Source organism: Miscanthus floridulus, chromosome 16 (genome assembly GCF_019320115.1).
Source record: "Miscanthus floridulus cultivar M001 chromosome 16, ASM1932011v1, whole genome shotgun sequence".
NCBI classification, from domain to species: domain Eukaryota; kingdom Viridiplantae; phylum Streptophyta; class Magnoliopsida; order Poales; family Poaceae; genus Miscanthus; species Miscanthus floridulus.
The window spans coordinates 57902033-57927631 of record NC_089595.1 but is presented as its reverse complement, the minus strand read 5'-3'; the positions used below and the strand labels follow the sequence as shown (position 1 = coordinate 57927631).

Genomic DNA, 25599 nt, shown 5'->3' with positions numbered 1-25599 from the left:
GGGGTTCAACACTAGGTCAATGTTTGGTAGATGATATTCGCTTAGCGAGCATCTCTTGTCCGACATGTATTCCCGGGGTCCTTCCATCTTCTGGATCCATCCACCAACATCGTCTTTTGGTTGGTTACAACACCACGTTCTTCACCTTTTCGTCATACATCTAGCGTTCCTATATAATATATGCAAAGATGCAATGCATGCATATGAGAAAGAGCAAAACCAAAACATCACGTGATTGCAACACAAGGACAAGTATAAGGTCATAACAAAACTGACCTAGGCACATGAATGAATAGGGTGCCGACTAAACATCACACAAATTTATCATGCTAAGATAGCAATAAGACAACACTGTAACATTTATCTATCGAGAACTAATTAAGTTTAGTATCAAACAAAAGCACTAGGTTGATGTGGGTTACACCAAACCTAGCCATGTCAATCATGATCAAGGTTCTACTACTAAACATACAACATGGAAATGGCAAGATGGTATTCAACTTTTAATTCTTTTTATCGAGTAGGTATATATCTCTTCTTCGGTAGGGAAGGCAAAGATCTCATTTCACCTAAAACATACTAGTTCTAGGTAGGTTTAGCACATCAACAAGGTTTCACAAAACACCACAACATGATCACATATCCATTCACCATGAAAGGGTAAAAGCTAGACAAGCAACAAGTAGCATATATAGACAAGTTAAGATTGCATTCTATTCTATTATTAGCATGCTCATCATTGTATATAGATAACAAACAAGATGCAAAAAGAAAAGGCCACCTGCTGTACAAATCTGGTACTCAGAAAAATACAGCAGCACATACATGCTATAACTAGTATACTATATAAATTTCATACCAACGAAATACAAGGAATACAAATTAAACATGTAATTTCCCATGAAAAACAATATTGCACATGGAAATTGGCCAAACAGTAGGTTTTGTATTTTTCATAGCTAGCACATGTCAAAACAAAGCTAACAAAACTAGAATCACATTTTTAGGACATTCCTAGCTTCATTTTTTACATTTTATAAGTTTAAGGAGCAATTAACTTGGATAAATAGTACTGCATACAAAAAGTTATGAAACAGAAAACTTTATACTTCTAACAGGTAGAGAACTTCAAGACAAAACTAACAAAACAAGTTTCACATTTTTAGCATTTTTCTACAATTATTTATGAATTTTACAAGATTCAACCTATTTATGGAATTTAGCAAAGCATGAAAAAAAAGAAAAAGAGCTTCGGGCCCAAAGTGGCCCAGCTCGGGCCACGCTGGGCGGCGAAGTGGCCCAGGTGCACACGGGCCCAGCCAGCCAGGCCGACCCACGTGGCCCAACCAGAGGGGCGCGTATCTTTGCAAAGAGTGCCCTGCACTTTTTCTAATTTAATATGAGATAAACAACACTGTGCTCTACTATTCATATGAGTCATGAGATTTACATTTGGAACCCTAGAGAAGTTTCTATTTCTACCTTCTCCTTCCTCTCGCTGTACGAAATAGAGGTCGGCGGGGTTCGACCGGCCGACGGCCGATTTGGCCCCGCGGGTGGCCTGCGACTCCGACGGAGGCTCGTAGGGGCAGAAGTGGTCTCGGCCGTGCTCGCGGGTGGCCGAGGAATGCCCTGCCGTGGCCCGCAGGGACGCGGCCACATGTATCGGCGGGCACGGCGGCTGGCGGTAGCAGCGCTGCGGGTCGCGTTGGTAGAGGTAGACCGGCGCAAGGGCAGCGGCGATCCTGGTTGCGTGCGAGAGCGGCCTCGGGTACGGTGGAGGAGAAATGGGGAGACGGCTCACCGAGCGCTTTGCGGCCGGCGGAAGCAGAGGAGACGATGGCGGCGGTGCATTGGGCGGTTCCAGGCTCAGGGAAGGCTAGCGAGCGCGTGCGGGGCATAGAGGGGAGCGGGGTGGAGGTGGTTGTGGTGCTGGTTAGGCACAGGGGCACGTTTTGGTGCCCACCACGTTGAGCGAGGGCACGCGTCCAGCCATGGTGGGGGCGCCCTGCTGTATGACGGCCACGTCTTCATTTTCTCGAACACCTAGCGAGCGCGGTTGTGGACACGTTCGAGACCCCTTTTCGGCATATTCGAAGCATCTTCGGTCCTGGGTGCCTAAACTAAGTTTGTTGCACTCCTTTCACTCTACCACTTTGCTTAAGGACTCCAGGGCATTAAAGTTCCGGTTTAGGAGGTAACTAAGCTCCCAAGCGGCAGTGTCAATGCGTTGACAGCGATAAAGAAAGTCCACACTTGATGATCGAAATGAAATCCAACTGATCCCAAACTTTGCCTGACCATTCTCCTCGGCCTTAGTTCCAACTCTTATTTTTAGATCAAACTAAGCTGTTTAACGAAAACTCGAGAATGCGGCATGCCAACATATCAACATCATTGCCACCATAATCCTAGACTTGGAATTATATTGGGGCTGAAAAGAGTAGCAGATTCAATCTTTGAGCAATTAATTAGTAGCCAAACATTGATCAAACAATCCAACCAATAGCCTAATATCAAAGTACAAACATCACATCAATTCATAGAATCATAGTTGCACAAATTTTATTTATCAAAAATTGATTTAATTATTCACCAAACTTTGAACTTAATAACTGATATTCAGGGATTTAGAAAGATTTTTGGAAAGGCAAAATAGCACTGCATTCTAACTTGTGGTCACTATTTCGTTAGGTTAGAGGCTAATTTAGGCTTGGGTCCAAAAACAAAGTTCGTTGCACACAAACTAAACTACAATTTTTATTAAAGGTCACACTTCAGAACTAGAACAGAAACCAAAGTTCTATATTGATCAAAGCAGCAACATGATAAGGTTTAAACTAGAGTTTTAGCTATTTTAAGCATTTTCTTCACATTTTTTCAAATATAAAACCTAACTAACTTTTGTTCAAGAGTTAAATTAGAGCTGTTTGAACATGAATGCAAGGTTTAGTTGACATCACATGTTTCTACTCAATTAACAAAAGTGTTTTTAAGCAAAGTGGAAGTTATCATTTCATATAACTTTTTATCCAAAACAACATGCAACTTTTCATGTGACCAGAATCTGCTCATGATTAGGTGATGCACATGAAAAGACATGATTAAAACTACTCATGCACATTTTGAAATAAAATTTACTTTTGAACAAAAGAGTTTTGTCTTTGCCTTTGAAAAGCTTCAAGTTAGGTCATATTTGAAAGAATTTGACTCCACCTCTGTCACCACTTGTCAGGTGTTAAACTAAAGCTCACAATCATCCTTTGACTTGTTTAGAATAGACTTAATTCACTGCTTAACTCGAAATTGACACATGGGGTGTCACAACGACGACGCTCTAGAGTGGTCTGGCCGGCTAGAGCAGCCCATAGCCACCGCACGCCCCGACGAGGGTCCCTCCCGGGCGTGTGGGGTTTCGGGTCTCAAGAGACCTTGCCGGCGTGTCTTCCGTATCGCGCTCCCGGCAAGGCTCCTCCGGCGACGTGTCTTGCGTATCGCGCTCATCGCTGGAGGCACAAGGTCCAAGTGTGGACATTCCCTAGGCGTTGGCCGATCCCAAAATCTGCTAGGCCCTACATCGAGCGATCTAGCTCCTTAACGAATGTGTGATCTAATTAAGCGTCAACAATACCATTCTCTATTTGTTGTTTATTTGGCCCCATCGGCTAAGCTTTCGATTTTCTAATATGATTTGACATAATTATAAGTTTCCAATATCAAATATCATCGGTAGATCAAGAACCACAAACTTTTCACATAGGTTTACTAATTATAATAATTGTTATATATAGTAGTAGAACGTAAAACTAGCTAATTATTTTCACATTTTATTAAAAGGATTAGACAATTCCAAAGTGTATGGTTTAGATAGACTTGTAGTGATGAAATTTGGTCTGGCATCTGATAAGAAATTAGTAAGAATGTAGCAATACCTTTAAATGTTCAAAAGAAACCTTACCTTTTACCTAGGAACCTTACTTTAAAGTTTTTACCTATATATACAAAGATCACTAAGAATCAGCTACTCCACAACTGGAATATCGGTGGACTATGAAGCAAACCACAGGAGTGGCAACACTCCTCTATCCTTTTTGCCCCCCAGGTACTCTTCTTCCTTCTGGCACCATCACTCTTGTTTCCGCTGCTCTTCAGGAATTTATGTGAACTATTTAGCACTGTGAGAGTATACTCTTCATGGTCTGATAATGCAATGTTGAGCGTCTAGATAGAACAAAATTAATAGCCAACTGTTGCACGAAGTTAACAAAATCGAACCCCCCCTTCTTTTCTCTGTCATGCCACACATATATAACTTCGTTTGAGACTAATTTCTCATATAATAGTGATGATGATTGGCTTCAAACAAAATGTTACAAACATTGCGCTTAAAGTATCATTTTTCTGCTAATAGTACAATATAGACTTGCACTCTATTAATTTTAAATTATGAGATGTTTTGATTTTTTCTAAATATAATGTTTTTACTATATAGATATATATATAGATATAGACCTAATATATATTTAAATACATAGCCAAAGTTACGTATTTAGAAAAAACAAAACGTATTAAAATTGCAAATGGAATTTTTTTTCATGTCAAGGCAGGCCGCAGGCACACGAGAGATCCAGCGACCGTTCGATCACCGCTTTGTCCCAAGCCGGTCATATGCACTCGTTTCCATCGATTTTTTCCCCCTCACCACATCCCTGGCCCTGGCCCCTGCCTCTTCCGGTCACCCCGCGCGCGCTCTCTCTTCGACTTTCTTTCTGGCCAGTGGCGGCGACGACTGGCCGTGCGCCGCCGCTCCGTCCTACGCCAGGTGCCAAGGTCTTCATCGTACCTTTCGCCGGCGACGAGTACCCACCAGGTATGCCACCGCCACCTTGTCTTCCCTTCTTGTGCGAAACAGAACACCCAAACCCTGATGTAAGCTATTTGTATTCGGATCTGATCTAATTAGCTGAATCCCCGTGCTCCCGCATCAACCAGACTCTGCCTAACCCGCTTTCATGTCCTCCTCTTGACAGAGTAAGGAGACAGATTAAGAATGGCTGCGCGGAGCAGTTCTATGGCCGCCGAGGATGACTACGAGGTACGTTCCAGTTCTTTGCTCTCTTCCTGGCTGTTGCTCTGTTGCCCCACTTACTATTACGATAGAATTGCACTAGTTTTGTAGACACGTGTGGAGTTACGGCCTTATTGATCAATTGACAGTTAGATGGTGGATGAACAAGTGACATATCTAACTACTATATTTAGGGCAAGATATTTAGGTAGGTAGAACTGGAGTATCTTTTGCTTTTGGATGAGTTCACCTTTAGTTTTTACTTGTACTTGGGTAGATTTCTCGATTGATGACTTCATGTATACAAATTCTAGGGATATAATGGTTCTGAGAAAGTTTAGTAGCTTTGTACTGTTTTTGGGTGTGATTAGATTGAATGGAAACAAAAAATCAATTGTCAACATATTTTTGGGTGATAGTGCAAACTTTAATGCCTAGGGTATTAGAGCTGGATATATATAATTGTATATTTTGCAAAGAGGAAGAAATATTTATAGCACTATAAATACATATTTGTTTTGAGTTACATTGGACTCTGACTAGATCATGATGTTTAATCATGTGGCATTAGAATAATGGGGTTTTGTAGAGGATGCAAACATCATCCACAATAACATAGCATTTTTTTTTGTCACGTCCATATAGGTCTAAATTTACTCTGAATTGTGATTGCATGTGCTCTTATAGTGAGTGATGTGATGCAGACTGAACAAAAGAAGCAAGCTGCTGCAGATGTTCTTTTTCACTATTCGCAATTTGTTATGGTCTGCATTGGTGAGGATGTTCGCCCGACTGATCTCAGGTTGCATCTTATGAAGGTATATTTATATTTATTATAATCAAGGTTGACTTTGTGGTTCCTCTATCTTAGGAATTTATCATGTGCTTTTCTTTTGTGACGAAGTGTTCCCCTTGTAGATAAAAGCTTTGTTCTTGTTAGTTTCCTTCTTATTTATTGTTTGCATGACTACTTGCTGGCACCAATGTATTTTATTGTGTCTAGATACTAGAGAGGTGCCTCTACATATTTAGTGGGAAAGGGTAAGCGATAATAATGGTTGCTCGGCTAGTCCAAGCAAAGGTTAAAAGTATCCCCAAAACCAGTCATCTATGTTCTATAAAACCCTCTGTATTTTTTGGTTGTTCATAGATGGGTCTCATAATTTGTACAAAAAAGTGTACTACCAATCAGTTGAACAGATGAAAAGTTTTTAGTATTCCCATTGTTCCCACCATCTCCATCCTAAGCAATGGCAAATATAACCATTGTTTTAAAGTACTTGTTGCAACCAATAGTAATTTCATAAAATCAACTGGCTATTCTAAGTCGGGTCAACCTATATACAGATAGCATGAGCACAGGAAAGGAGCAAATTCTCTAATCATTTTGATCGCGTGGTTGCTATGGAAGCACCATAATGCCTGTGTCTTTGTGGAGACTCCCCTTCTGTTAGTGAGCTTTTGCGATAGTTTAGAGATGAGTTTAAGCTTTGGTGCCTAGCTGGAGCTAAGAAACTTCATGCTCTCAGTCTGCATAGGATAGGAGATTTTGGATGAGTCTTTGCCTTGCTGTTTGGTCATTAAAAGTATTTTTCGAGTAATTGTGTTGTAAAATGTTTCCAACCTTCTCATGTATGGTACTGGCATGAGTTGGCAATGTATACGGGCCATTTTTTTTCCTCTCTATAATACAAAGATGCGATTTGAAAAAATATACAGAGAGCATCCACTTAATCTTGTTTGGTGAGCTATAAAGAGGGGTTTGAGGAGTTGGATTTATTTTGATCATGACAAGCTTGGTGAGTGTAAGAGCCCGGCAGGAGGAGGAGGTGGCGGCTATGGGGGAGAGGGCGGCACAGGGAGAGGAGGCGGCAAGCGCAGGGGAAGGAGAGGAGAGAGGGATAGGAAGGAGCAATCGCTCTTCTATTACTTGGTTCAATTGATTACATCCCCCTAATATTTATAGTCCCTGTTGGACTTGTGTTCCAAGCAACTTACGAGAGATCTTATAGATTGGATTCTCCCTTCCATAACTAACCAAACTCTAATATGGTAAACTAACCAAACTCTGATATGGTAACTCCTTCTGGAAACGACGGCGGCGTCCCTCCTGGCGCGCGCGCAACCCTTCTATGGCGCGCTGGAGGTGTCTGGCGCCCCTCCTTGGGCCTTCCTCGGCCCGTTTGCTCTAGGTTGGGGGGCCTCCATTAGACGTATGGCACCCCCCTTCTCCACTCGCCGCATCCTCGTGCCGAAGTAGTGTCCAATCGTTGACACCATTGAGCGGGAACGCTTGTCCGGGTAGGATGGCCTCGATGCGGGAGAACATGGAGCCGTAGACGGGGTCGGAGATGATGATGTTCTCCCTCGTGCTTGTTGGTGTGAACTCGAAGTAGTAGAGGAGGTTCCCGATGTAGCCGTAGAAGAAGTAGTTGTGCGCTCCCGTGTCCGTGCTAGCTCGTGTCGCCTGGCGGGCAGCGACAAGCAGGGGGCGTAGAATTGCTGCCCCGAAGGTGAAGTGCAGCATCTCCCTTGCTGGTGCGACAAAATCGTGGGTGCAGTTGTTGGCGTCGGGGGCGAGGTAGGCAGGGACGTGGCGCCAAATTGTGGCGCTTGAGCGTGTCGGCAGGAGGAGGAGGTGGCGGCTATGGGGGAGAGGGCGGTGCTGGGAGAGGAGGCGGCAGGTGCAGGGGAAGGAGAGGAGAGAGGGATAGGAAGGAGCAATCGCTCTTCTATTACTTGGTTCGATTGATTACATCCCCCTAGTATTTATAGTCCCTATTGGACTTGTGTTCCAAGCAACTTACGAGAGATCCTTATAGATTGGATTCTCCCTTCCATAACTAACCAAACTCTAATATGGTAAACTAACCAAACTCTGATATGGTAACTCCTTCCGGAAACGACGGCGGCGGGAGCGGCGGCGCCCCTCCTGGTGCGCGCGCAGCCCCTCTAGGGCGCGCTGGAGGTGCTCGGCGCCCCTCCTTGGGCCTTCCTCGGCCCGTTTGCTCTAGGTTGGGGGGCCTCCATTAGACGTATGATAGTGAGCCTTAATTTATTTTGTTTTTTAATCATACAGATTCTTGCCTGATTCAGTTTTTTCTATGGAGCATTTTGCTAATTGCTGAGGTCACAGGTTCAAGTCCTGGAAACAGCCTCTTGCAGAAATGCAGGAAAAGGCTGCGTACAAAAGACCCAAGTGGTCGGACCCTTCCCCGGACCCTGCGCAAGTGGGAGCTTCGTGCACTGGGGCTGCCCTTTGAGTTGTTGGGATCATATCAGTTGCTTTTATGTTGTTTCACTATCAGCAAATGATTTACCTCTTGTCAGATCCCTTCCATTCTTGTCTGTTGGTTGTGTTGCTTGTTTGGGGACCTGAGGCAGTTAGCTGATTTGTCTGTTGATCTAACTTTTCCAAACTCAAGTTATGATTTATTATAATTGTTAGCTGTAAGCCAGTAACTCAACATATACAAGATTGAGTCTCAAAAAGGATTGAAAAAAGGAACTATTTGCTAGAAAAACTCTGAGATGATGATCTGGTTCATGTCACACTGTGGAAAAGGTGAGGTGCATGTCATTAGGGTCAGCACATCAGTGATGAACATGCTTGTGGCACACTGTTTAGTAATTTAAGCTTCCAGTGCATTTAAACATAATTGGGATGACTCAGAAATTAAAATGGTGTGGTTCTATTGTCAAATTTGTGTGCCTTCGTATTCAGGCTGTGATAAAGTTCCTCAGCTTGTAGTGCATAAGGTGAGGTGCATGTCACTAGGGTCAGCACACCAGTGACTAACTCATTGTGTAAACTGCACGATTGGTTTGGGGTTCCAAGTTGCATGTGTTTTAGTTGGTGTAATGACTATAAATTAATATGCAATTTGTTTGGGTAAACAATAAGATTCGACTATGAGTTGTTTCTCCTTGTCTCTCTTTTTTCCTATTCTATAGTGCAGTTTTGTTCTTGATGTTTGCTGTGATCCATAAAGGCTCATATAATGATAACATACATCATTTGCTTTCTCTTTTCCCCAGGAAGTTTCAGGAATGCCCACTTCTCTGAAGGAGCCTCAACAGGCTGCTGCCTCACCGGCTTCCAGTGGCGAACCGTCTTCCTCTGGAACGATGAAAAGCGACAAGAACGAAATCTCCTAAGCTTCATAAATTATCCAGCTCCGTGAGAAGATTGTATCGTTCAGAACTCCAGATGATGAGTCCTACTTGCATTATAGGAATGTAAATCTGTTAGGAACAATGTTCATAGCTGTCTACTGTTCTGCTGCTTTAGCTTCTTCCGTGACAGCCTGCCTGCTTCATGTTTGAATCCTTTTTTATTCAGGGGGGCAGTAACGTAAATGCTGTTGTATTTTTCTTCAAAAAAATGCAAATGCTGTCTATATAAACATAAAGATCGCAGGTGAATAGTCATGTTTGCCTGAACTATTTCTTCAAAAAAAAAATGTTGTATATAAAGATAAAGATCCCAGGTGAATACTGTGTTTTGAATAGTCATGTTTGCCTGAACTGTTGCTATGGCTCTGATTGGATGGCTAGGGCTAGTTGTTAGCTGCAGCTAAAATTTGATGGGCCTATTTGGATCTTTGGCTAATCGTTGTGTAGGTACCTTAGCAACTGACCACAATTACCCTTGTCTTTATCCTCTCACCTAGGACCATCCTCTCTACCCCTCATTTCTCTGTTCTCTTTCTCACCACACATGGAGTAGCCTTGAAGTTGAGGCAGCTAACACTTGCTTAGTCGAAGGCTATGGTGGTTGGCGCTCGCAGGGCCCATGGATCTAGCACCGCGGTGGGGTGGACTCTAGCCGACTAGCCCCGCGACCACTACTTGAAATAGGAGCCACTCCTATAAATTGGTATCCATGAAAGCTTGAAAGGAGGGACCAGAGAAAGATGGTAATGGAAGAAGTGACTCCTAACTTTGTCTTAGATCTGCCATTGGTTGGGCTGGAGGTGGTGTGGTGCCGGAGGTGGCTGTGGCGGTTGACCCTCGCTGGGCTGGAGGTGGTGCAGCGTCAAGGCTGGATATGTTTGGAGTAGGCAGTGACGTGGCGCTAGAGGCAGAGGCAGTGTGGTCGGTGGAGATGAAGCCAACGGGGTGGGCAGTGAGAGATGTTGATGTTCTGGTGTCTCGCATCCACACCATCATTGATGCCTATGTCTTTGGCCTCTGGTGCCCAAGGGCTTCGAGTTGCTTCTAGCCATTGCCCTGGCATAGCTAGATTGATAGCTTGGGCAGCCGGATCCAGTACCACGGTAATCGGATGGAAGGATGTGGCGATCGGATCTACAGCGAGGCAGAGCGGACACGACACTGTGTTTGAGGTCAACCAGGTTGATCTTCAACTTTAGCCCCTTTTAGCCTCTCCATCGACTAATGGCTTCATTTATAGTTGCCCATTTGGATTCAAGGTGGCTAGAAATTAGCCAACGAGGTCTCTCTAGCTAGGGAGGAAACAAAGAAGATGATGCTTGTTTTGGAAACAACCACCGTGAGCTCATTCGTACTTAGGTGGTGTTGGGCAGGCCACTAAGGTAGCGTTTGGTTGGGAGTAAGGTAGGGTGGGACGGTCCCGTCTCTTATTTCTGGGATGGGACGGGGACAGGATGACTCCATTTTCTATTTGGTCAACAAGGTACGGGATCGACCCATTGTGTTTGGTTGAAGGGATACATAGGAATGGGATGGAGGGTGATTTTAACGCCATTAGCTACTATTTAGTGGGACCCACTTGTCATACTTTCTTTATTTTTTTTCTTATTCTGCCTTATCTTCTTCCTAGGTGTGATGCCTTATCTTCTTCCTAGGCGTGATAGTCTCCCGACGCTCGCACGCAAGCGCCACAGCCGCCGCTCTACGGGCCTCTACACGCTCGCCTAGGCCATGGCCTCCCCCACGGTCGCACATGCCATGGCTGCTGCTGCTCGTCGGACTCCCGCACGCTCGCACGCACCGTGGCTGCTGTTCGTCGGACTCCCCCACGCTCACACGTGCCATGGCTGCTGCTCGTCGTACATGCCCACGTGTTGGAGCTCCACGGGTTGAGGCCGCACCGGTGCTGGGGCCACACCGGAGCTCCACAAACTAGGGCCGCGCCGGAGGCCAGAGGTGGCACCGCGGACGCCCGACCAGAGCTCGCCCACGCCGAAAGAGGCCGCGCGCCCGACGCCCCGTCCACCATCATCCGGAGATGCTCACGCCATCCCACGCCTTCGCAAGGGGACATCCACATCCACGCTTTTTTCTAGGACTGGCTCACTCCTGATTTCACCAAATATTCCACGGATATGCTCTAGGTGGGATATCCCAGTTTCTGATAACTCCCAACCAAACACCCAAAAAAGTGGATCCATTCCATCCCCTTCCACTCCATCCCTCAAACCAAACACTACTTAGGGGCCGTTCGGTTATTCCGGAATGGAGGTAGGAACCAATCCAGCTAATGAATTGTTATACAAAATACACAATCATTCCAGCCAGGAATAATTCCAGGCCATGAATCCAAAACAACCGAACAAGCCCTTAAGAGAGACTTGTTTGAATGTTTATATCTATCTCAATTCACGTGTGCTAAAGTGGATTAGGACAGAAATTAAACTAAGTTTCATCTTAATCAATGCCAACACACGATTGAGGTGGATATGAGTACATCCAAGGCCTTATAGCCTAGCTAGTTAACCCCCTATGAGGGTGTGAGGTGTTTCCCTATCTCTCTACATTTATCTCTCTACATGGCATCTTTCGCAATTAGATCTTGATTTCCCACTTCCGCTCTCTCCTTCTCGATCGCAAGTCTCTTGCTCCCTCTCCTGATCCCGATCGAGACTAATTGGTCTTTCCCGCAGCCGCCACCCACCTCCCTGCGTGTGATCTTCTCACATCATGTACACCTGCCTCGGCGGCTTCCCCTCCCTCCCTTCCTTCCCGATGTCCACCATGCCGGCGACTGTCAGCGGCTCCATGCAGGCCACCGGGAACGGCACCCTGCCGACCACTGGTACTGGCACCATGGGTGCCCTCAGCGCCGAACTTGCCCTAGCACCGATCGTGGCCCATTCCTATGCCATGATGAACATCAAGTCCCATGTCCCGATCACATTGGAATTGAACTCCAACTACTCGAAGTGGGCGTTCTTCTTCAAGTCGTTGTGTGGCAAATTCAGGCTACATAAGCACATCGATGGCTCTGCTCCTCCTCAACCCACTGACCCTGAGTGGGATGCCGTAGAGTGCTGCGTCTGTGGCTGGATCCTCGACTTCATCGATGACTCCGTCCTTGATCTCACCATGGATGAGCCTAATTCGAACGCCCACGACCTCTGGGTGACGATTGAGGAAATCTTCCACGTCAACAAGGAGCCGCGTGCCATCTTCCTCCTCAACGAGTTTCATTCCATGGTGCAGGGTGACTCCACAATCTTAGCACACTACCAGCGCCTGAAGACCAAGGCCACCGCCCTCCGTGATGTTGGTCATCCTATGGAGGACTCACAGCTCATCCTCACCCTCTTGCGCGGCTTGAACCCTCGCTTCTCAAACACCGTAGACAACATCGCCAACTCCACCGTCCTTCCCTCGTTTGGCAGGGCCCATGACATGCTAGTCCTCAAGGAGATCTGCCTGGCCAACGACAAGAAGACCATCGTCAACACCGCCTCACCATGGCCAGCTCTGGCTGCACCAGTCTAGGCGGGTGTTGCTTCAGCAACGCTAGGGCCTCTAGCTCTGCTACGGCCACACCACCGGCTACGGCAGTGGCACCAGTGGTGGCCACAAGGGTGGCAGTGGTGGTAATGGAAAAGGCAAGAAGGGATGGAATGGTGGCCCTCCATAGCAGCGCGATGGTGCTATTGGTGCTCCCCAGCAAGCCGCACCCATGGGCCCCTAGTTCTGCTACAACCCGTGGGTGCCCTAGGGTTCTCCCCTAGTCTAGCAGGGCCACAACACTTGGCATTCTATGGTCCTCAGCGTGCCTCCTCAGGCTCACATGGCCTTCACGCCGGTGCAGCCTCCCACGTCCTTCGCACCGCTCTAGGTCTCCTAGTTGGCTCCCATGTGGAACTAGGCCGACCTCATCGCCATGCTGAACCAGATGACTCTCCAAGATCAACATCCCTAGGTATTGGACTCTGGTGCTTCCTCTCACATGAGTTCCTCGGATGGTATACTCCTTTCTCACCATCCTTCCTCTCACTCCTTTATTACCGTTGGCAATGGCCAAAATCTTCCTATTACCTATCATGGCGAGTCTATCCTTCACACACCAGTGTCAAATTTCCCTCTTCATAATGTTTTAGTTGTTCCAAAACTAGTGCACAACTTGATCTCGGTTCGTAAGTTCATTAGGGACAACATCTGTTCTATTGAATTTGACGCTCTTTGTTTTTCTATCAAGGATATCCTGACTCGGCGCGTGATGCTTCGCTACAATAGTGCTGGAGACCTTTACACCATCCCCACTGCATCCGCCCCTCCACATGCCAGCCTCTCCATCTCCACCAACCTTTGGCATCACCGTCTTGGTCATCCTAGCTAATGGAGACGGGGATCCCAATCTTCCGTTAGGTGATGGTAACTATCGTTGTGGCGGAGAATGACACACCGATCCGGCTTCAGATCGAAAGATCGAACCCTGCAATCTTAGCACCACAGCTCCTCTGATTATCAACCAAGTCATGGACCAGGCTGACCTCGCCAAGAAGGCTAATCCCTGCCTGCACAACAAAGAACACAAGCAAGAACAAGAAAAAACGCAACCAAATTGCAGATGAATGATTATCTCACGAAGTTGGGGTCTCACAAACCGATGAACGGTGAAACTGTTCTTGACAGAATAATCTAAGCAAAACCTAAACCCTAATGGAGGAGTGATGGCTGTTTATGAAGACTCTAGGGTCGTGCAAGACCCCTGGACGCTCCCCTAATGGGCCCAAACACGATACATGGTCCAACGGACCAAAAGACGGTGTCGCAGCACCATGGCAGATTCTGGACGCTGTTTTGTGACCACGATTCCCGTTGATTCCGAACTGGTTTTGATGTGAGACCACCTGGATTGGCTTCCTTATAAAATTAGCTTTCCATCCATATGTGGATCATCGAAAACGGAGTCCGGATGCGTCCTGGGTGACCAGTTTAAGGCAGACTGGTCCTGGAGGCCGAGGCAGACTCGAATTCTTGTTGGACTGGGCCTCCGGCTTGTGTTGGACGTCCTTGCTGGTCATCATCACCTCCACCACTTCCTCTAAGTCCTTCATGACCCTCTCCAATGTTCCTAAGCAAGATAACATCATTAGGTAGTAGTCTATTCTCAAAAGTATGAAAAGTATCACTTAAGAACGAGCTCACCTCTAAATTGAGTTGTCGCTTTCGAGCCCGAGTCATTGGACCTTGCATGACGGTTGGAGGATCAGCGGGTACCTCTGAAGAAGTGATGTCCTCATCATCCTCTCCCTCTTGAATTGGAGTCATCCTTGACTCAAGCTCATCTTCTTCTCCCAAATAAGGTTTCAAATCTGCAATGTTAAATGTGGGACTAACCCCGAGCTCGGGTGGTAATTCAAGTTTGTAGGCATTATCATTTATTTTCTCAATGATCTTATAAGGACCAGCTGCTCTTGGCATTAATTTAGACTTACGCAGCTTAGGAAATCTATCTTTTCTTAAATGTAACCAAACCAAATCACCCGGTTCAAGTTTAATCTCTTTTCTACCTTTACTACCAGCAATTCTATACTTTTCATTCATTCTTTCAATATTTGCTTTAGTTGTTTCGTGCAACTTATGAATAAAATCAGCACGCTCTCTAGCATCACTATGTATTCTCTCAGTGGTAGGTAAAGGCAAAAGATCAATAGGAGCACGGGGGTTAAAACCATACACTACCTGAAAAGGACTTACCTTGGTGGTGGAATGTTCCGCCCTGTTATATGCAAACTCCACATGTGGCAAACACTCTTCCCACATCTTCAAATTGCACTTCAAAATGGCTCTCAACATGGTGGATAATGTTCGATTCACAACCTCAGTTTGCCCCTCAGTTTGGGGATGATATGTTGTAGAAAAATAGCAGCTTGGTCCCCAATTTATTCCACAACGTGCGCCAAAAATGACTCAAGAATTTTGCATCGCGATCTAAAACAATAGAAGGCATACCATGCAAGCGAACGATTTCTTGAAAGAAAAAGATCAGCAATATGAACAACATCGTCGCTCTTATGACAAGGAATAAAATGTGCCATATTAGAAAAATGATCAACTACCACAAAAATACTATCCCTCCCCCTCTTAGTCCTTGGTAAGCCCAACACAAAATCCATAGATATATCTGCCCAAGGAGTAGAAGGAATAGGAAGAGGCATATACAAACCATGTGGGTTCAACCGTGACTTAGCTTTTTGACATGTGGCACACCGAGCCACGTACCGCTCTACATCTCGCCTCATCCTTGGCCAAAAGAAGTGTGTGGATAGCACTTCCTCCGTCTTCTTGGCACCAAAATGTCCCATCAATCCGCCTCCATGTGCCTCCTGCAACAACAAAAGACGAACGGAACCAACTGGAATGCATAGGCGGTTAGCTCTAAATAAAAACCCATCGCTGATCATAAACTTATTCCATGTGCGTCCCTCTCTACAATTAAGCAACACATCCTTAAAATCAGGATCAAGCGCATATTGTTCTTTAATGGATTGAAGACCAAAAATCCGGCAATCAAGTTGGGACTGCAATGTATATCTTCTAGACAAAGCATCAGCAATCACATTATCCTTCCCTTTCTTGTGTTTGATAATATAAGGAAAAGATTCAGTAAATTCAACCCATTTAGCATGCCTATAATTCAGATTATTTTGAGAGCGAAGATACTTAAGCGATTCATGATCAGAATGAATAACAAATTCTTGAGGCCACAAATAATGATGCCATGTCTCTAAAGAACGAACAAGTGCATACAATTCTTTATTATACGTGGAATAATTAAGAACAGGACCATGCATTTTTTCACTAAAGTAAGCAACTGGTTTACCATCTTGCATCAAAACACCACCAATGCCAACTCCACTAGCATCACATTCTAGCTCAAAAGTCTTACCAAAATTTGGAAGTTCCAACAATGGTGCGTGTGTGAGCTTGTCCTTCAAAGTGTCAAAGGACTCCTCTTGTGCCTCTCCCCAATGAAACACCACTCCTTTCTTCGTCAACTCATGCAATGGGGCAGCAATGGTGCTGAAATCTTTGATGAAGTGGCGGTAGAATCCTGCAAGACCAAGAAAACTCCTCACCTGTGTGACGGTTTGGGGAATTGGCCAGCTCTTTATGGCTTCAATTTTCATCTTGTCCACCTCAATTCCCTGTGGAGTTACAACATAGCCAAGAAAAGAAACTCGATCCGTGCAAAAGATGCACTTCTCAAGGTTACCAAATAAACGTGCATCACGTAAAGCATTAAAAACAGCATGTAAGTGATCCATATGTTCATCAAAAGACTTGCTGTAAATCAATATATCATCAAAGTAAACTACCACAAAATGTCCAATAAAAGCTCTTAAAACCTCATTCATTAAGCGCATGAAAGTGCTAGGTGCATTTGTCAAACCAAAAGGCATTACTAACCACTCATACAACCCGAATTTGGTTTTAAACGCAGTTTTCCATTAATCTCCAAGTTTTATTCTAATTTGGTGGTAGCCACTTCGCAAGTCAATCTTAGTGAAAATTATAGAACCACACAACTCATCTAGCATGTCGTCTAGCCTAGGAATAGGATGACGATACCGAATAGTAATATTATTGATGGCTCTACAATCAACACACATATGCCAAGTTCCATCTTTCTTAGGAACCAAAAGTACAGGAACGACACAAGGACTAAGGCTTTCACGTACATACCCGTGGTCCAAAAGATCTTGGACTTGCTGCTGAATTTCCTTAGTCTCCTCAGGATTGGTTCGATAGGCAACTCGGTTGGGCAAGGTTGCTCCCGAAATCAAATCGATTTGATGCTCTATCCCTCTCATAGATGGCAGCCCCGAGGGTATCTTAGCTGGGAAAATGTCCTCATACTCCTGCAAAAGGTTAGTGACAGCAGGAGATACCGAGCTAACAATATCATCAAGCAAAAACATAGCTCGTTTGCATACTAAAGCATAGCAAATATCATCATCAGAAATTTTAGCAAAGTCACATTTTGTTGCAAGCATAACACCACCCTTCAATTTAATCCCCTCAGCCTTAGAAATAGATGTAGACTTATCCTTTTTAGGTGGGAAAATAGAATTAGCAACTTGCTGATTTTCAGATTGAACATCATTCAAACTAGCAGCACGTTCTCTATCAGCTTGTACAATTTGAGCAGGGGTCAAAGGTACCAAAGTAATTTTCTTTCCTTTATGCACAAAAGTGTATTTATTACTTCTACCATGGTGTGTAGCATCATTATCATGTTCCTAAGGACGACCCAATAAGAGTGAACAAGCTTGCATAGGTACCACATCACAATCAACAGAATCAACATAAGAACCAATGGAAAATGAAACTCTGCAAGTTTGTGTTACCTTTGCTTTACCAGAATCATTTAGCCACTGAATATGGTATAGACGTGGGTGTGGGCATGAGGTCAAGCCAAGCTTCTTGACCAAATCAGAACTCACCAAATTGTGGCAGCTACCTCCATCAATAATGACACATGCTCGACGGTCGCTGATGATGAAGAAAATCTAGAACAAGTTATGGCGTTGTAGCTTCTCAGGTTGCTGGAATTGTGAGCTGAGCACCCGCTGTATAATGATGCTCCTATAGGACGCCGTGGCCTCATCACCAAGGACTTCACCATCGTCCTCATCTGCATCTTGGTCTTCTTCATCCTCAATGTTAGAGGTGCTGATGTAACCATCTTCTATAGCAATATATGCCCGCTGACTTGGGCAGTCCTTTTGCACATGGCCAATGCCATGGCAGCGGTGGCACTGAGTACCCGAAGTGCGTCCCATCGATGCAACAGATGAGGAACTCTTGGTAGGCACCTGCAAAGAATTTTTACCTAAATCTAAAGGTCATGCGGGAGGTGCCTTAGGTGTAGCAGAAACTCTAGAGGCTACTGGTCGCTTGCTCGCTGGTGGAGGTGCCCGAAAAGTGGTTGGCTTGGTCAGCCCCAAAGATGGTGCCGAGCATGGCGTGTATGTGCTGGTGCTGACCTTGCTCTTGCCCTGCTATTCATGCCCCTGCAATTCCTTTTCTGCAAGCATAGCAAACTAAAACAACTGGTTGATAGTGTTAAATTCTTTATAATAATCAATGTCCTGAATCTCATGCCTCAAACCCGAATAAAAACGACAAATGGCATCTTCGTTTCCCTCCACAACACTACAGCGCATCAATCCCTTTTGGAGCTCACCATAGTAATCCTATACAGATTTATCTCCTTGTTCTAAACGCATCAATTTCTTACGCAAGTCTCTATGATAAGAAGGAGGAACAAAATGATCACGCATAACTACCTTAAGTTCTTCTCATGTACCAGGTAAAGCATTCTGTGTAGCTAGCCCATTCCACCAAATAATGGCAAAATCCTTAAACTCACTAATAGCTTGTCTAACTCTATGCTGCTCAGGTACAAGGTGGGCACTAAACTTTTGTTCTATCGTCATCTCCCAATCAAGATATCCCTCAGCATCATAATGACCCAAAAAAGATGGTATTGTGAACTTAATTTTAGCATAAGGATCATCGGGCACACGGTGATTATTACCTTGACGGTGGTGGTGGACACCACGCATACCTATCGTGTTGCGGCAAAGATGTTGTCGTAATCTCTCTTGTCGGAAAGCTGCTCGACCTATGTTCCCGTGGGCATCATACACCATGTCTTGACCATCGGTGTTGCTACCAGAGACGTCGTTGTTGTCCGCCACAAAGGTTTCCAACTCAGTAACCTTGTCGGTTAGCGTGGAAATTCGCTTGTCCAATCTCTCCATGCTATTGCCAATGTTGAGTTCAATGAGTGCGTCAGTGATGGCCTTCCTGACAGCCTCATTCATCCTTTTTTGGGCATCCTCTACAATAGCTTGTAGTTGCTCTTGACTGACACAATCGTTGAAACCCTTAGGATTGTTATCTCTAGTCTGTTCACCTCCTGCCATTGAAAACACAAAAACAGGAACAAACAGGTGAAAGTTATCCCTACCAAATGACTACGTGGTTGCAGTGGTGTCACTTTTCACAGCAAGTGGAAGCGTCTTACCAAGCTCTTACAAAGTTCTTACCAACACAAGCAGTGGATGGTACAACCGGTGGCTGGTTCGTGATACCTATGAGGCAGTGGTACCGAGATTGCAAGGCTCTTTGTCTGTACTGATCTAAAGAGTTTGTGGAGCTTGGAAGGCACACAAAGAGTAATATGTATATCTGGCACACAAGTTAGTAACAGAAAGTAATGCTGAATTATAGTCCAAAGTACTTGTTCTCGTTGCTGGTCTAAAATGTTCCAAGTACCAGGTGTGTGACAGGTGTATGAACAACAAGTATGGTGGATAGAAACATCAACACAAATAAGGAACCAGACATCACACGCTAACACAGCTCACTTTGGTCTTCTCTATGTGCTCCTCTAAATATTGTTCCTCTTTTGCCCCTCTTTTTTTTTCTATTTTTTGGGCTATCGTTGTTTTTTGGGAAATTTCGACTTTTTATTTTATTTTTTGATATTTTTCTTTACTTAGGAGCACAAAAGAAGTAACCACAGAAAATATGAGCTAAAACAAGTGAAAGACGTGGCCTGTGGAATTTTCAGAAAACTTACTCAAAATTGACAAAAACCTTATGACCACGAAAAGAGGATATTGTGACCACTTTTTGACCAATTTAAAAATTTCGAACCCCGACACAATAGGGATGGACGGATCCAATTTTTTTTTCTAATCAATTTTGATATATAGAATGTCAAAATCGGAGTTCATATGCGAAAACTAGACCAGTTTTAAGAATTGACTCCGAATTAGAGGACAAAACGGAAACAATGTGTGCAAAACTGGCCTCAACAGCAAAGATTTGATTGAAACGATGGGGGAAAACACACGAACTAGACTCTAACACAACCTAACTAGCAGCAAGACCTCGACCAGGACACAAACTCAACACGACGGACTCTGAAACTAAAATATGCAAAGGCTATGGCGCGGAAGGTTCTAGGACAGAAAAAATGAGTATGGCACTGGACTATGGGACGAATGCGAAATACTCAAACTAGGGAATAAATGTGAACCTGATGGTATACCTTAGCTCTGATTACCACTTAATGGAGACGGAGATCCCGATCTTCCATCAAGTGATGGTAACTATCGTTGTGGTGGAGAATGACACACCAATCCGGCTTTAGATCGAAAGATCAAACCCTGCAATCTTAGCACCACAACTCCTCTAGTTATCAACCAAGTCATAGACCAGGTTGACCTCGCCAAGAAGGCTAATCCCTGCCTGCGAAACAAAGAACACAAGCAAGACCAAGAAAAAACACAACCAAACTGCAGATGAATGATTATCTCACTAAGTTGGGGTCTCATAAACCGATGAACGGCGAAACTGTTCTTGATAGAATAATCTAAGCAAAACCCAAACCCTAATGGAGGAGTGGCGGCTGTTTATGAATACTCTAGGGTCATGCAAGACCCCTAGATGCGCCCCTAATGGGCCCAAACATGATACATGGTCCAACAGACCAAAAGACGGTATCGCAGCACCCTGGTAGATTCTGGACGTTGTCTTGTGACAACAATTACTGTTGATTCCGAACTTCTTTTGATGTGAGACCACTTGGATTGGCTTTCTTATCAAATTAGCTTTCCATCCATATGTGGATTGTCAAAAACGGAGTCCGGATGCGTCCTGGGTGACTAGTTTAAGGCAGACTGGTCCTGGAGGCCGAGGCAGACTCGAATTCTTGTTGGACTCGGCCTCCGGCTTGTGTTGGACGTCCTTGCTGGTCATCATCACCTCCACCACTTCCTCTAAGTCCTTCATGACCCTCTCCAATGTTCCTAAGCAAGATAACATCATTAGGTAGTAGTCTATTCTCAAAAGTATGAAAAGTATCGCTTAAGAACGAGCTCACCTCTAAATTGAGTTGTCGCTTTCGAGCCCGGGTCATTGGACCTTGCATGACGGTTGGAGGATCAGCGGGTACCTCTGAAGAAGTGATGTCCTCATCACTAGCTCTGCCAGCCTCGACATTCTTCTCCATAGTGCCTCCATCAGTTGTAATAAATTAGAGCATACTCTATGTCATTCGTGTTAGCTTAGAAAACAAGTGTGGCTTCCTTTTTCAAACTCCAGTTCCTTTAGCTCTATGTCTTTTGAACTTGTTCATTGCGACGTGTGGACATCTCTTATTGGTAGCATCTTAGGTTATCAATACTACCTCATTTTGCTCGATGATTTTACGTATTTTTGCTAGACTTTTCCCCTTGTTCACAAATCTACGGTAGCTGCCCACATCACCAATTTTTGCACCTATGTCTCTACATAGTTCAACCTCGCCATCAAAGCCTTCTAGGCCAATAATGGCACCGAGTTAATAAACAATACCTTCTAGACTTTATTTGCCTCCCGTGGTATTCACTTACGCCTCTTGTGTCCCTACACTTCCCTAAAACGGCAAGGCCGAATGAATTCTTCGCACATTGAACAACATCAGCTGCACTATGCTCATCCATGCACACCTATCTACACCCTATTGGGCTGACGCGCTTGCCACGGTGACATACCTGCTGAACCGGCAGCCATGCTCTGCTGTTCGCAATGCCATTCCATATGCTGTACTTTACAACAAGACACCTGATTACTCCCACCTTCATGTTTTTGGGTGTCTCTGCTACCCCAACTTGACAGCCATGGCTCACCATAAGCTCATCCTTGTTCTATAGCTTGTGTCTTCCTCAGATATCCCTCATCACATAAGGGGTACCATTGTCTCAATCTATCGACCCGGTGCATCATCATCTCGTGCCATGTTGTTTTTGACGAGACATGTTTTCCCTTTGGGCTTCACACTTCTAGGTCCTCACCCAGTGACATGGATTTCTTGCTTGTAGGTACTTTGTCAACACGCACCCCTATGGCTGCTCCATTGCCTGCCGACGCTGAGCGACCATGACCATCTCAGGTGGTCCTAGAGGAGCTGGCGGATGACCCCACAATTCTTCTTCATGGGCCTATGGTGTCACCGCTCCTGCTCCTATACTAGCGGTTGCCCATGCTCCACCGGCCTAGGACTTCCACTTGACATGCAGTCACCATCCCCGGGCACCTGGCTGGCACCAGCATCGGAGCAGCTAGCGCCATCGCCAGTAGCCGAGTAGCCTGCACCCCCACCGCCCGTGCAGCCTGCTCTAGCATTAGTCATGTTGGCTCCAGCACCAGCACCTACACCGCCAGTCTCCCAAATGGTCACCTGGTTCTCAAACCAGAACTCTTTGTTTGGGTCCAGCGCTATGGCTTATCCGCCATGCACTTCATCATCTCACTAGTGCCGACAAACTATCGGAGCACCTTGGCTAATGAGTACAAGGTGCTCGTCGACAACGGGACCTGGCGCCTCGTTCATCGTCCTCCCGGTGCCAATGTTGTGATAGGCAAGTGGATTTTCAAACACAAATTCCACTCGGACGGTTCCCTTGCCCGCCATAAGGCACATTGGGTGGTTCACGGCTTCTCTCAGCGCCACAGTGTCGACTATGATGAGACTTTCAGCCCCATCATCAAGCCGACAATGATCTGTGTCATCCTCAACCTTGCTGCTTTGTGCTCCTGGCCAATCCACTAGCTTGATGTGAAGAATGGTTTCCTCCATGGTCATCTAGTGGAGACCATGTATTGCCAGTAGCCCTCGATGTGGTAGAACCACCCAAAATAACACACTTTTGGAGGCGCTAATCTTCCACTAGACACTATGCACCCTGAAAGTTAGCTACATCGGATAGTTCAATCGAGCCTACTCCAAGGGAGAACTCGAAACAATCCATGTTTTACCACCAGGATCCAATAACGAGTACGAGTTGACAATACTTAGTCTATTTCATACAACAAAGAGTTCTTAGAAATTATTTATTACAATACCAGAGTTTAGAGTGCGATAATTAAGTAGCAGAATTAAAATGAACATCTAGCTGAATCGATACAAGGATCCATCTATGCCCACCAAAAGAATCCTCCACACAAGAGCTACTCCTCAAGCTGCACCTGCAATAGGGGTAAAATAAACCCTGAGTACACAATGTACTCGCAAGACTTACCCGACTAGAGGGAATAGTTTCCCGACTCCAAGGGGTATGATAGGCAATATGGGTTTGTTGTTTTCTTTTTGTTTGCAAAAAACATTACTAGAAGTATGTCCTTAAGATCAAGTTTAATTAGCAATCATGATTACTTCATTAACTAACCATTCTAGGTAAGCACCTGTTCTACTTTCAAGCAAGGGTTGAGCAATTAGAACCATTTCACCATCTTTCATCTTCCAGTTCTTACTACGGTGCTAGACCAAAGCCAAGTCATACCATTTTGCGAAAATGGTGATTCATGAACCAATGTATCCTAGCTAGGTACCCCAAAACACACGCCTCGCTTGTACCCTAGGTACAAACGAGACCAACCCATTCCACTCCTATCGAGAGGTCCAAGTCCCTGTCCAAACTTGGACTCCAAGCCCCCACTCTCGAGACTCGGTCTTAACGTGGTGCTTAGACCTCCACCTTCCCCACCTCTAATCAGTCGGTCTAGAAAGAGCCGAAACCCACGACAAGAGCGTAACAAGCCTTCTCGCTCCCATAAGCAAGTATGTGCTCAGGATAATAAGTCTGTGACCTGACTACCATCCACAGCAACGGACGGTCCTCAATCGAGATGAACAGGGAAACCAATGTAACCAAGTTAAGCCCCTTTGGCCATGGGACACAACTTGTTACACCCACCAATATCCCATGCCATATCCTTGCCCAGTCTTCATTTTCTTTTCATCATTTTATTATGAGAGTAATAATAATAATCACCTATTGTGAGCAATGGTAGGTTACTCACACTACCGATAACCTAAGCATAGCAGCTACTCGAATCTGTACTAGTAGGACTCATAGATAGTTATATCTATGCAGGTGGTTTTCATAAGATTCATGTAATGTAAATGCACATAACATATATATACAGTAATTATAAAAAATAAGGGGTTATGCACCGGGGCTTGCCTTAGGAAGGCACGGTGTCAGCTAAGTCTGTCGGTGGTGGCTCCGGGACCTCCTCCTACATGAGAATCTCCTCCTCATACCCCTCGACGATCTCCTTGAACTCATGATCATTTGTGGTCACTATCTCCACCAACTTGTTCTCTACATGTATGCGATAATGATGCAACACTTAGCATTTAGGCAACAACAACTCTTAAAATAAGAATACACATACTAAGCTACTAAGCTAGCTCTAATGACTAAGGTACTAAGCTAACTATCATCTTTACCAAGCAAAGTATTAGGTTCAACTAACAAACACCTAGCTTTACAAATTAAGGATATATCTTTATTTCTACTAATGATTAATGTATATTGAAACAAAGAGCATTTAACTACTCTAATACTTGGTCTATTCTAAGGCTACAAAAATTACAGTGAGCACATAATAATACAATGAAACTACCATAAAAATTTTAGGACTAAAGCTATCACTAATTTACCACAAAAATTCCCAAAATATTTAACCTAATAATATTAAGCACTCTCAAATGATTTAATATCCCCTAGTATCAATATGTATATGTATACATTAATTACACCAACAGATAGATCACAATTTTAGGAACCTAACAAAATTTGTTTCACAATTTTTGGGCATCTACAAGATTTTATATTAATTAAACAAAACAGGCTCTCGAATAAAAATATAAAGCTATTTCTAATTCTTTATGAAAAAGAGAACTGAACTGGCCCAGCGTAGCCCACGACGGATAACCCGCGCGCGTGATGGCGTTTTAGTAGAAAAGCCCCCGCGCTTCCTGCTATTAACACAACCACTATGTGCCCTATTCTTTTAGTCAGTGATTATGCTTGAAGGCCCCTGAAAAGAGTCATCTTTGCATCGAGGAGGTCCTCGAAGCCCTCGTGCTCACCGACGCGGTGTTGGCTGGCACGGAGCCGCTACGCCGACCAACTGGGACCCGCGCAGACCTAGCTTGTAACACCCTAGTGTTAAACATTGCACTTGGCACTTGCATTTCATGAGCACAAGCATCATCCAAGCATTCATGAGCATGAGCATATGGAATTTCATCTTATTCTTTACATATTATCACATGTGATGTTGATTATATGCATGCATATGCTTGTGATCATGTGTGACCAATGCAAGAGATGGTTGTGAGGTCACAAGAACACCTTAGACATGTCTAGGATGGTAAATGGAACAATGTTTGTATTCATGACATGGGCCAATTTTGCTTCTAAGTCCTAGTTTATTCAAAATGTCATTTTTCA

The 25599-nt window shown here is 44.7% G+C and overlaps 2 protein-coding genes across 2 annotated transcripts; both read left to right on the top strand.

Annotated features, from left to right (window-relative positions):
• Positions 1–4695: 4695 nt before the first annotated feature.
• LOC136512903 (uncharacterized) lies at positions 4696–9568 on the top strand. The gene is made up of 4 exons (XM_066506914.1): positions 4696–4870; positions 5031–5095; positions 5773–5886; positions 9107–9568. Exons 2-4 carry the CDS (start codon positions 5051–5053, stop codon positions 9224–9226), a joined length of 279 nt encoding a protein of 92 aa, XP_066363011.1. The 5' UTR covers positions 4696–4870; positions 5031–5050; the 3' UTR covers positions 9227–9568.
• Positions 9569–11974: 2406 nt separating this feature from the next.
• LOC136510722 (uncharacterized) lies at positions 11975–12781 on the top strand. The gene has a single exon (XM_066505079.1). It carries the CDS (start codon positions 11975–11977, stop codon positions 12779–12781), a length of 807 nt encoding a protein of 268 aa, XP_066361176.1.
• Positions 12782–25599: the final 12818 nt, after the last annotated feature.

Bases quoted from the DNA above. Each gene is read 5' to 3' on its own strand.
- LOC136512903 (XM_066506914.1), top strand. From the start codon at position 5,051: ATGGCTGCGCGGAGCAGTTCTATGGCCGCCGAGGATGACTACGAG. The intron at 5,096-5,772 runs GTACGTTCCAGT...GATGTGATGCAG, and splicing joins CCGCCGAGGATGACTACGAG to ACTGAACAAAAGAAGCAAGC. The intron at 5,887-9,106 runs GTATATTTATAT...TCTTTTCCCCAG, and splicing joins TCAGGTTGCATCTTATGAAG to GAAGTTTCAGGAATGCCCAC.
- LOC136510722 (XM_066505079.1), top strand. From the start codon at position 11,975: ATGTACACCTGCCTCGGCGGCTTCCCCTCCCTCCCTTCCTTCCCGATG.